This window comes from Castor canadensis, chromosome 14, assembly GCF_047511655.1.
Source record: "Castor canadensis chromosome 14, mCasCan1.hap1v2, whole genome shotgun sequence".
NCBI classification, from domain to species: Eukaryota; Metazoa; Chordata; class Mammalia; order Rodentia; family Castoridae; genus Castor; species Castor canadensis.
The window spans coordinates 34,105,816-34,118,109 of NC_133399.1; the positions used below are offsets into that span (position 1 = coordinate 34,105,816).

The following is a 12,294-nucleotide window of genomic DNA, read 5'->3' on the forward strand; positions in this document are numbered from 1 at the left end:
ATCAGTCTGGGATCAGAGACCTGTTGGGAGCCCTGAAGAAGCTCATCAACAGAAAGATCACCTCATCTTCCTGACCACCAGGACACTGGGAAAATTTCCAGGGAGTAGAACCAAAACATCTGGGGTCATGTCCTGAAGTCTAGAACTGCAAGTGTTAAAGGAGAAGCCATTTTGAATTTTGAATTGCAGAAGTTCAAGAGGAAATTTCTTGAAAGCCTTGTTGCTGTTTCTCCAAATACTAAGATCTTTCTGAGTATGTGTCACTCTGTCTTCACAGGAAGATTAGCTTAACCCTTCCAGATGAATTGTGCCTTACTCAGAATGCATGTAGTATTTGAGAAGTAATCATACATTGCTTAACAACAGATAGATTCTGAGAAATGTGTCATTAGATGAGTTTGTAATTGTGAGAACAGCTTAGAGTGTATTTACATAAACACATGTGGAGCAGGTTAATCACTGAGCATGGCCTCTTGATCAATCTACACATGTGGTAAGGACAGTGCCTACAACTCAGAGCTAGAGCACTTGCTTAGCATACATAAAACCCAGAGTTCCAGCCCCATCACTGCAGACATAGAGAAAGAGGGTGGGGAAGAAGAAACATGAGATAATGGAAGTTGCTTCCATTATGACATAGTATGCTGTTCTACATTAAAAGTGTATTTATATGCAGGTAGAAAAGGTAGACTAAAGCAGCAAGGAGAACATACCCAAAGGAATCAAAATCAGTATACAATAAAGATACCCACACAAGCATGTTTTCTGTAGCAGGACAAAAGATAAGTGAATGAAGAAAATGTGGTGTGTGTACACAATAGAGTATTGCTTGGGCACAAAAAAGAACAAAATAATTCATCTGCAAGAAAATGGATAGAACTTGAGATCATCAAGTTAAGTGAACTAAGACAGACTCACACAAGCAAATACTGTACATTTTCAAGAAGAAGACATGAAATCAGAAGGGGTGCTATAGGGAAATGGCAGGAGACAGACAGTAGGACACAAGAGAGGGTGATGGAAGAATGGATGAAATATATAATATAAAGTATGAGAATGTCAAAATGAAACCCATTGTTTTGTGCAATGAATAAAAAATAATAAAGTTTAATATGCTAAATGTATAAGCCAGTAACATATTCATATACTATCATAATCAAGCATGATATACTGTGCATAATGGGTGTGCTACCCTTTCACACAACTGGCAGCGCATTAGGGTTACTTATAACAACATCACCAGAAATGGTGGCACTAATTGATAGGGATTTTTCATCTCAATTGAAATCTTATGAAACCACTGTCATAGATCAGTCCATCACTGGCTGAAATGTCTTATAAAGCAGGCTACTGTATTCATTTCCTGTTATGCACTTGATATTAGGTGCTGGTCAAAGCAGTGAATAGGAAAGACAAGATCTAGTTTCTTGTTAAGTATGATGGAAGAATTGAAACATGGAATTACAACAAATGCATTATGAACCATGAGGGAAAGATAGGATACAACTGAGATACATGGTAGAGTCTGAAAGGAGAGGCTTGCATGAGCTTCCTGAAATAAGTGGTCCAAAATCTAAGAACAAGGACGTCCATGGGAAAACAAAGAAAAAGAACATCTCAGATAAAGGAAACAGCATGAGAAAATGTTAGCAAAGAAAGACGTTCTGAAATGAAAAGTCCTATTGTAGCAAAGGCCAAGGGGAATGCCAGGTCCAGATGGACTTTAGAAATGACCCTCATAGTTTGATCTTTCTGCTAAGAACCAGGAAGTTAACTTGATATTTGAGGATCACAGTCAGGGAATGTGCTAGGGAAATCTTAGGAGCAGCCCAGGAAGAAGAAAAGAAACTCAGACCATATGCTGGAAGAGTAAGGATTCACCACCTTTCTTGGTAAATATCTTCATTGTAAAAGGACAAAAACCGATCTAGTGAACAACAAATCTGTAACACTACAGGAGTAGGAGTCATGTCTCAATTACCACATATGCCTATGGAATGCACATTAGTAGTAACAGGACTTTCACAGAAATGATATTTATGCCTTACATGTTTTGTACCATCTTAACATGTTTCATTTAATTCTCTTTTCTTCATTCTAAAGACCTCATGTAGGTAATCAATTACATTTATGCCTATTGTGGAATGATTCTTAGACAAATTTGGTAACTTACAACTAAAATGGAATGTGTACTGCCATGAAAAGGACCAGAATCTTTCTTTCTGCTCCTTGGGAATTAACCCAGGATCTTGTGCATGGTAGGCAACTTCTCTACTATTTCACCTATAGCCACAACTCCTTTGTTTTGTTTCTTTTTGTTTTCACACAGGGCCTCAAGACTTTTATCCAGGCTGGCTTCAAATGTGTGGTCTTCCTGACTCCTCTTCCTGATTAGCTGGGATTACAGGCATGCCCCACAGCTAGCTTCTGTTTTTTTTAAATAATGCTAGGAAACAAATTCAACGCATTTTACATGCTAAGCAAGCACTCTTCATGAAGCCATACTTCCAGCCTTTAAAATTGTTCACACAGAATGGTTTTGAATAATCATGCATCTAATTTGCTTTCACTACTTTTATTCCATGAAAAATGAACTCAAGTTCTCAGGTAAACAAGTAGATCCCCAGACTTGGTCTTGGTTTCAATCTCCTTAAGATGAACAAAGTTTGGGAAGATGTAGAAAATCTACTTTCTGGTGGATATTGTGGTGAATTAAGCAAAGAATTTAAGAATATTGGAGTTTGGAATAGGGGATTCAAATGTCTAGTCAAGCCATTTTAGAGTAACCAGGAACCATGTGGAATTTGATGTTTGGTTTTCACTCCACATAAGTTTCCCCCATTTTCTCACCATATGCAAACAAGTAGTAACAGGACTGGTTGGAAAAGTGGGAATTGCCAGAGATTTCAGGGATTATGACCACCTGATACATCCTATAAATGTGAGAAAACCCATAAAATTCCCAGCTTGAGCTGAAGCACTTCCCTCAGCTATTGAATGAGAGATGGTCCAGCCACCAAGAAATTTGCTGAGGATTTATTCAGGTGAACGATCCCTGTCTCATTCTGTTTTAGGAAATAAAGACCAAAACTAGAGCAGAGAAAGGTCCTGATAGTCCTGGCATATGAACTTTTATCATTTGTTCTCATCAAGATATGTTTCATTCAGTTATTCAACAAATATTCTCCAAGTGCATACTTTATGCCAGGTATTATTCCAGGCATTGGGGAAAAATGGTAAACAGGAGAGACAAAAATCCATTTATCTTATTTTATTTTATTCAGCCATAAAGTTAATGATGTAAAATGATGTGTCAGTTTCTAGAAAAATGCACAGAACTGGTGATGGTGATGATTGACATATGCCTTTCTCACAAACACACGCATCACATATTTTCCCTCATATTCAGAATGAAGAGCCTGCCCTGTGCAGGTACTTGATAGACTGGTAAGACTCTGTCCCGCATGACACAGCTGACAGACAATAAATGGAGCCTCTAACCTCAAGTCCATTCCATTCCATGTCAGCCCTGTGGCTGAAATAACACCACGGGTTATCAGAACAAAACAGCCATTGTGGGAAGGACCTCATGTCCTTTTGCCTCTTTAGTTTGAGTCTCTGCAAGGAAACTCATTCTTCATAATCAGCCTTCCCTAACACCTGGCATCTCAACAGGCAATTCTCAGTAGTCCCAGTGTCAATCAGTTCCAGTACTGTTCATGGTGTACAGTCCATAACTGGGAGCTGGGGGCTCATGCACCCTAATAACCCTGTGGGTTGAATGGAAACTCCCCAGGAAAGCACTAATGAATCCCAAGAGAAAATTTTTGGCAAAAGAGGAGCATGTTCTAAAGATTTTTATGGTCTTTCAAACAACGGGATCAGAAAAGTTCCTGCTCCTTTACAAAGGACTGAGATTTCAAGTCTGACTCTCTTAATCTTCCTCAAGAATCTTGGCCTGATTCCACATGCACAGCCCTCTGGTTGGAAACAATTTCTGGTATCCATTCTGCCTAGCCATCCCTGCTGACCAGCCTGCACATAGGTGCATCAGAGATGGATCCAGTCACACACCAGGCACCTATCTCAAAAATAACCTAATTTTCTGTGCACCCTGTGGCTGCAGTCACAATGAGGTGTAGCCAATAGTTATAGGTCACTACACAGGTGAATCAAGATAATTTGGCCTGAGCATTAGATGAGTCAGAGCAGACAAAGAATATAAAACCTCAGGAGGCCCAGGACTCCTCACAAACCAGCATCTCCTCTCCTCACTCACACTGCCTGGCACTGCACGTAAGTGTGGATGCTACTGGCTGTCTCATCTTCTCAGGTGGCTTGCTAGATCTTTCACAGGTAAATATTCCAGGCCCATTTCCCCATTGGGAGAAATTCACCTCTGCCTTCTTTACAGCAAACATACTGAGAGAGGATTTGGGGAAGAGATGATGGAGGACTGAGCTGCTGCTATACATATGGTGTTCCCAGCTTCTGGTCAGAAACTAGACTCCACCAAGATAAGACTATCTCCTGCCTCTCTGGGTTCCCATATTGTCAGAAACGATGCTGGACAGGACAGGCAAGGTGAAGACTCTGAGGTGTCCGTACAAGGCAGCCTGTGCATGTCCTCAATGATCTTGTTGAACCTGTCAGGAAGAGAGGCAAAGTCCACTCTCAGAGAGTAGGGAGAGTGACTCAGAGAATGATCATATGGGAAGGATTTCAGGTGACATAGAGACCCAAAGCCTCTCTAATAAAAGCAGATGTTGTGACAGGAATGACCTGTGAGATGCTAGGATACAACTTTCCTACTAGTTACCATTCCCTCTGCCAAGTTTGGGCTTCAGCAAGTTATAAAATGAAGATGTCAATGTCTGCCAGTCTGAGATGTGGTTCCAATGCTCTATAGGGGCTTCATGCTGTTTGCAGATGGGATCATAGGAGAACCTGCCTTTTCTAATGATTAGTCCTTGGATCATTGCCTTCCCGCCTCCTTGGAGGACAAAGGAGGGTTGTGAGCTTAAGGTTTCTCCTGAGAATAGATGCAATAATCCTCAGACATCCCAGAAAACCTATTTCTATGGTGCTTGGCATGGTTAAAACCCTCCATTTTAAGTAGAAGTTTGTAACAACTTTCTAACTAAACTTGGGCAATCAGTGTTGGGACTGGTCAAGTCCAGAGAGATGAAGTGTTCAAAGTGCCTCATTTTACAGGAGATCAGAAGCCAACATGAGTATGGGTGATCTCTCTTCAAATAGCACAGCAGTGTCAGGCAGAGGTGGGTGAGAGATTAGGCACCACTAAGTTGGCAATTTAAAATTTGTAGTAGATTTTCTGCAGGAGGGATCCCTCTTCTCCAAAAGCAACAATCCTGGAAGTTCATAGCTGAGAGCTTCCTAGCAGTTGAGCAGAATGTGCAGATAGGGTCAGGCAGGCTGCTAGGAGGAAGTTGACATGGAAGCAGCTGCCTCCTTGGCTGTATCCTCTTGACAGTGTTCCAATGACACTCCTCTGCTTTCCTTCCAGGATTCCTGTGTTCCCTCAACAAGATGTCTCACCAGGAAAAGCAGACAACCCCAGTGGGAAGTGGAAAGGCCAAGCCCCGATGCTTCCACAGACCAGTGGCTCCAGCTGTCCCAACCTGGCCAGTGACCCCTGTAGCCCCTGATCTGGGATCTTCAGCAGGGGAGTCAGCATCAGGGGGTATCGCCTCAGCATCAGGAGGCACAGCATTGGCTCCAGGGGGCACAGCGTCAACATCAGGGGTACAGCTTTGGCTCCGGGACAAACAGCATCAGCTCCTGGAGAAGCAGCAACTGTTCCAGGGGCACAGCATCAGGAGGACAGCATCAGCTCCTGGAGGAATAGGAATGGCTCTGGGATGGGGGACAGCATTAGGGGGACAGCCTCAGGGGGAACATTATTGGCTCCAGGGGCACAGCATTAGCGTCAGGGGGGCAGGTGTCCACTGGGAGATCACAGGTGACAGTGACTCCAGCTGCACAGAAGGCTCCAAGAGGAGGCTCTAGTTAGTGAGGCTGAAGCCAATCCCAGGAGCAAGCATCAAATACTCCACAAGGTAGATGTGGAGGACAGGAAGGGGGGAAGGGAGGGGACAGGACAGCTACAGCCTTGATGTGAATTTTCACAAAAAAAGTAAAGATAGTTCTTGACTTGAGATGTGTTCATATTTTGGTAAGTGCACTATAAATTGAAATTATTGTAAGTTGAAAATCCATTGAACAATTAATCCAAGCCAGAATTGAGAAAATGCTATGAAAAAACACTTCTCAAAAGAATTACAAATGGCCAATAAATATCTGAAAATTGCTCCATTGTACATGACTACAGTCCTGAGGAATCTGTTAATCATCCTGGCCTTGAGTTCAGACTCCCATCTCCACACTCCTATGTACTTTTTCCTGGCCAACCTTTCTGCTTGATTTCTGACTGGCCACTGACACTGTTCCCATGATGCTAGTGAACATTCAAACCAGGATCAAATCAACCTCTTATCCTTGTTATCCAACACAGATGTACCTTTATTTCTTTGGCATCATAATACCCATGATGGCTTATGACTGGTTTGTGGTCATTTGTCAACCCTTACACTACACCACCATCATGAGTCCATGCCTCTGTAGACTGCTGACTGGTGGACTATGGGTGTTTTCCTGTTTCATCTCCCTCACCCACATTCTCTTGATGGCTAGTCTGGTTTTCTGCCATGACAAGGAGCTACCCTACTACTTCTGTGACCTCACCCCTCTTCTCCAGATATCATGCACAGATGCATCAATAAACAAGATCTTTGGGCTCATCATGGCAGGGATGGTGATAGCCACACCCTTTGTCTGCATCCTGACTTTCTATGCTCTCATCATTGTGGCTATTATGAAGGTCTCTTATGCAGGTGGCAGAAAGAAGGCCTTTTCTAGCTGCAGTTACCACCACTATGTGATAGCCTTCTTCTATGGGACCACCACTAGGGTCTGTCTGTGTTCCTCCCCTGTCCACTCAGCTGTGAAAGAGAAAGCCTCTGCAGTAATTTACACATCAGTCACCCCCTCACACTTGTGCTGAACCCCTTTATCTACAGCTTAAGGAGCAGAGAACTGAAGGGGGCCCTGAAGAACCTCATCAACACAAAGATCACCTCATCTTCCTGACCACAGGGACACTGGAGAATTTCCAGGGAGTAGAACCTAAACATCTGGAATTGCATGTGTTGAAGGAGTAGTCACTTTGAATTTTGATTTGCACAAGTTCAAAAGGAAACTTCTTGATGGCCTTGTAGCTATTGCTCCAAATACTAGGATCCTTCTGAGTATGTATGACACTATCTTCCCAGTAAGATTAATCTAGCCCTTCCAAATTGATTTGCCACCATAGTCTAGAATTCATTTAACATTCAGCAAGTGGACATGCATTGATTAACAACAGGGTAGGTTCTGAGAAATACATCATAAGATGATCCTGTCATTGTGGGAACATCAAGGAGTATATTTACATAAACATAGAGATAGAGTAGGTTAATCAACAGACATGGCAGGGTTGGGTAGTGTAGCTTGTGGTAGAGTACTTGCCAAGCATGCATGAAGCCGTGGACACCATCCTTATCATTGCAAAAAGAGAAAGGGAGGGAAAAAGACAAATATAGAGACAGAAGGAGAGAAAGAAAGAAAGTAAGCATGAGAAGAATGAGGGTGCTGCCTGCATAGCACAACATACTGTTGTATGGTCAGCTTTTTAAAATATAAGTACATAGGGTACACTCTAAAATAGCAATGAGAAGTATAGTACAGTAAATACATGAACCATGAACACATTTATAATCACTATCAAGTATTGTGTACTTTGGTACATAATGTGCATGCTAAGCTTGGATATGATAGGCAGTGCAGTAGCTTTGCTTGCACCATCATCATCACAAACACGTGACAGAAATTTTCAAATCCATTATAATTGTGTGGGACCCCTGTCATGTATGCTGTCCATCACTAGTTAGGACATCGCTGTGCAGCATAGGAAGCTATTTATTAACTGTTTACTCTGCACATGATGCTAATTGCTAGCCATAGAACATTGAGCAGGAAAGACAGGATCCCTGTAGTTTGGACTTTATTGTTAAGTGTGAGTGAAGACATGGGATACATTGCTGCAATAAATGGAATATGAACAGTGAGGGAAAGGATAGGATACAACAGAGATTCTTGACAGAGTCTAAAGAGGAGGATTGTGCAAGATTCTTAATCAAAATCCAAAGAGTAAGATGATACTGTCTATGGAATAACAAAGAGAAAGAGTATCTCAGACAAAGAGCACAGCATTAGAAAATGTTAAAGAACAATGTATTTGAGAACTGAAATTTTCACTTATGGCATAGGTTTTAGGGGAATGTTAGGTAAAGATGGGCTTTGGAAACCAACCTAAGAGTTTAATCTTTCTTCTAAGGACTAAGGACTAAGGACTAATAAGTTAACTTGATATCTTGGGACCAAGGTCAGGGATCCTGTAGATGAAATGCATGCCTCAACCTTATTTATGAAAATTGTGAGACAGGCAGTGGAGGGGAAATCATTAAGAGGCATAAGGAAGAGGAGAAAGATATGTAGAATGAAGAATCACAAACTGATTGGCATACATCTTCATTGTCAAAGGCAAAGTACTAATCAATTATGCCATGACTCTAAACCAGAAGGAAGTTCAGACATGTCTCAACCGCCATATACGCCTATGGAATGAATGTAAGTTGTAACACTGCTTTTAACAGAAATGATATTTATGCATTTCTGGTTTTGTGCCACCTTACTATGTTTTTTGAATTGTCTCTTTTGGTTATTTAAAGTCCCCATGAAAGCAATAAGTAACACTTTTGCCTATTGTGGCATAATTTTCAGACCACTCAGAGACATACAACTAAAATGTAATGAGCAGTGACTTGGAAAGGCCAGAATATTTTCTTTCTTTCTTGATGGTACTGGGGCTTGAACCCTGACCTTATGTGTGCTAGGCAAGTACTCTACACAGAGCCTCACCTCAGTTCTACAGAAATTTTCAAATGATGCTAAATAGCTTACATCATCTTCTGCAGAATTACTTTCAGCAATCATGTATCTTCATTGATTTTCCTTCTTTTATATCAAAAGAAATGAATTCCAATTTCTCAGCTGAACAAACATTTCCAGACTTGGTCTTACTGGTGATCTGCGTAAGTAAGAATATAAGTTGGGAAAAACAAAGAATGTCTACTTCCTGCTTGATAGCCTAGCAAAGAAGACACAGAACTGAAGAATGTTGACATTTGCCATGGGAGTCCATGAGTCTAGTTATGCCTCCTTTGGAGTAAGCAAAAGCCACATGGAAGATGATCAACAATTCTCTGTCCATGTGAATTTCCCCATTCTCCCACCATATGCACACAAGAGGTTAGAGGGATGGTTGGGAGAGAATGCAATTGCCAGAGACTTGGGAAATAATTAACTGGGGTGCTCCTAGATAGTTGCAAAACCTGTCTCTCTTTGCTAGTTTGAGCTGAAGCATTTATTTGTTATACTGCCTCCCTTTCCTGGGAACAGAAGGTACTTCAGGTTCTGATAAAATCGGTGAGAATTTTATAAGCTGAATGATCACCGTCTCACTCAGTTTTAATAAATAAAGAGAAAAACCTAAATGCTGGTGTCTCACCCCTGTTATCCTAGCTACTTGAGATGCTGAGATAGAGAAGATGACAATTTGAGGCCAACCCAGGAAACAGTTAGAATGACCCCATATCAACCATTAGCTGAGTGTGGTAGCTGCACCTGTCATCCCAGATGCGGCAGGAACCATACAACAGAAGGATGTTAGTCAAGACTGGCGAGGGAAAAAGTGGGACTCTTTTTCCAAATAACCAGAGCAAAAGGGCTGGAGGCATGGCTCTATAGGTTGAGGCCCTGGTTTACGGGGATGGCAAAAAAGAGAGGATTCTGGGAGGTGAAGAGGTTCAAAGAGGTTCATATATTTACACATATGAAAAGAGCATAATGAAACCCACCAAACACTGTTCATAAAAGGGTGGAGGAGGGTACAGGAATATAATTGAGGGGGTGTACCCTATATGCAACTATGGAATTTTCACAATGAAACCCTCTTGTACTATTAATGTATGGTAATAAAAAAATAAACAAAAAGTGTTGTCTAACACCATTCCTAATTTTCCTATTGATTATGTTCATGGATTCTTTATTATTCTTTATTTATTTATTCATTAATTTTATTAGCATTTATTAACTGTACAACATGAGGGGTTTTCATTGTGATATTCCACATATGCACATTATGTAGTTTTTATCATATGCAGACTTCTCTATTTTGAGACTGTGTCTTACTAGGAAGCCCAGATGGACCTGGAATTCACCATCCTCCTTCCTCAGCCTCCTGAGTGCTGGGATCCCAAATGTGCAACCTGTGATTACAGGTAACACCACAACAGGCTATTCATGTATTCTTCACATAAGAAGGTTAGATACAGCAGAGCATTGGTTTAGTCTGTTGATTCACAAATTAATGCATTGAAATCTAGTCCCTATTCATAAGTGGTTTTAAGAGATTTTAACTCTGCATATTAAAATGAACAGGCATGGGATATTTCAGAAATCAATAATTCATAAATTTTGAATTAATTTCATTATTCTATGTGGTTACAATTATTCTCTTTTATTATTAGCTTTTTACTGTTAATTTCTTAAGGAGCCTCATTTATGAATTAAGCTTTGTTACAGGCATGTAGAAAGGGGAAAATGTAGTATAAAATGGGTTCTGTATTATCCACAGTATCAGACTTTCACTGGAGATCTTGGGCTACATCACCTTAGGATCATGGAGCTAATGTGTTTCTCAGCCTAGAGCAGGTCAGGAGCATTGGTCTCCAATGACAGTACATTGAGGAAATCTTGAGTGATGTAAATATTCACTCATTCTATTGATAAAGTCCCTCACCCTCATTCTGTCCCTCTTCTCCAAATCCTGTCCTAGTTCTCACCACTGGGATGAATACACAGTGTTTCCCACCTTTTCCCTTGTTTACCCCAGAACCTTGATCTGTTAAGTTTTGTGGTTGATGTCTTTTAATTTATGGTTTTTCTCCTCTTCCTTTCTTTTTTTTTTATTAAAAAAATTTTTTTATTATTATTCATATGTGCATACAAGGCTTGGGTCATTTCTCCCCCCTGCCCCCACCCCCTCCTTTACCACACACTCCGCCCCCTCCCTCTCCCCCCTACCCCCTCAATACCCAGCAGAAACTATTTTGCCCTTATCTCTAATTTTGTTGTAGAGAGAATATAAGCAATAATAGGAAGGAACAAGGGTTTTTGCTGGTTGAGATAAGGATAGCTATACAGGGAGTTGACTCACATTAATTTCCTGTGCATGTGTGTTACCTTCTAGGTTAATTCCTTTTGGTCTCACCTTTTCTCTAGTCCCTGGTCCCCTTTTCCTATTGGCCTCAGTTGCTTTTAAGGTATCTGCTTTAGTTTCTCTGCATTAAGGCCAACAAATGCTAACTAATTTTTTAGGTGTCTTACCTATCCTCACCCCTCCCTTGTGTGCTAAAGCTTTTATCATGTGCTCAAAGTCCAATCTCCTTGTTGTGTTTGCCCTTGATCTAATGTCCACTCCTCTTCCTTTCTTATCTCCTCCTCCTCAACAAGGAAGGCAGAATTTTTCTTTCTCACATAGAAACTAATCTTTCCCCACCTTTCTGTCTTGGAACTGACCATAAATTCCCTGACCGCCCATGTCTGATATTAGGTCATAACCCCCCAATTGCTGAGGGGACACTACCTCATACCTAGGAGGAGCAATGCTACCAGAGGCCAGGAGGACCTGAACAGACAGGCCTGGATCAGGTTCCTCCCTTCACTCCATTGGCATTAAACCACTACTTTTTGGTTGTATCCTATTTCTAACTGTTTCTCAATGCCTCAACCGACATCAGCATGGAAATTGTTAGTACAACCAGGCTCTCTGGGCTTCAGTCTGAAGGCTTTTCTGTCATATGAAACAATGGCAATATAATTTGGCATGCATTTCTCTTGTTCAGCAGTGTTTTGTATGGGGTGTGGGGAGGGTTGGGCATGACCTTTTAGGATGGGTAGGAGTGGAATCACTCCCTTACTGTCTTTCTGTAGAGGCAGAAGTGTACCTGCAACTCTGGGGTATTAAAAAGTACTGAGTCCTGTGGAGAAAGGAAGCAGGATTAAGCAAAATGTCCCTTCCTGGTGCAGACAAAGAACCTGAGGGACCCCGAG

General features: G+C 41.3%; 1 protein-coding gene across 1 annotated transcript; it reads left to right on the forward strand.

The window, feature by feature from the left end:
* The first annotated feature begins 6,571 nt into the window (after nt 1-6,571).
* On the forward strand, nt 6,572-7,084 carry LOC109699764 (olfactory receptor 1M1-like). The gene has a single exon (XM_074053430.1). The coding sequence runs from the start codon at nt 6,572-6,574 to the stop codon at nt 7,082-7,084; it is 513 nt and encodes a 170-aa protein (XP_073909531.1).
* Nucleotides 7,085-12,294: the final 5,210 nt, after the last annotated feature.

What these genes read in the sequence shown, in the direction of transcription:
- LOC109699764 (XM_074053430.1), top strand. Translation starts at nt 6,572, where the DNA reads ATGGCTTATGACTGGTTTGTGGTCATTTGTCAACCCTTACACTACACC.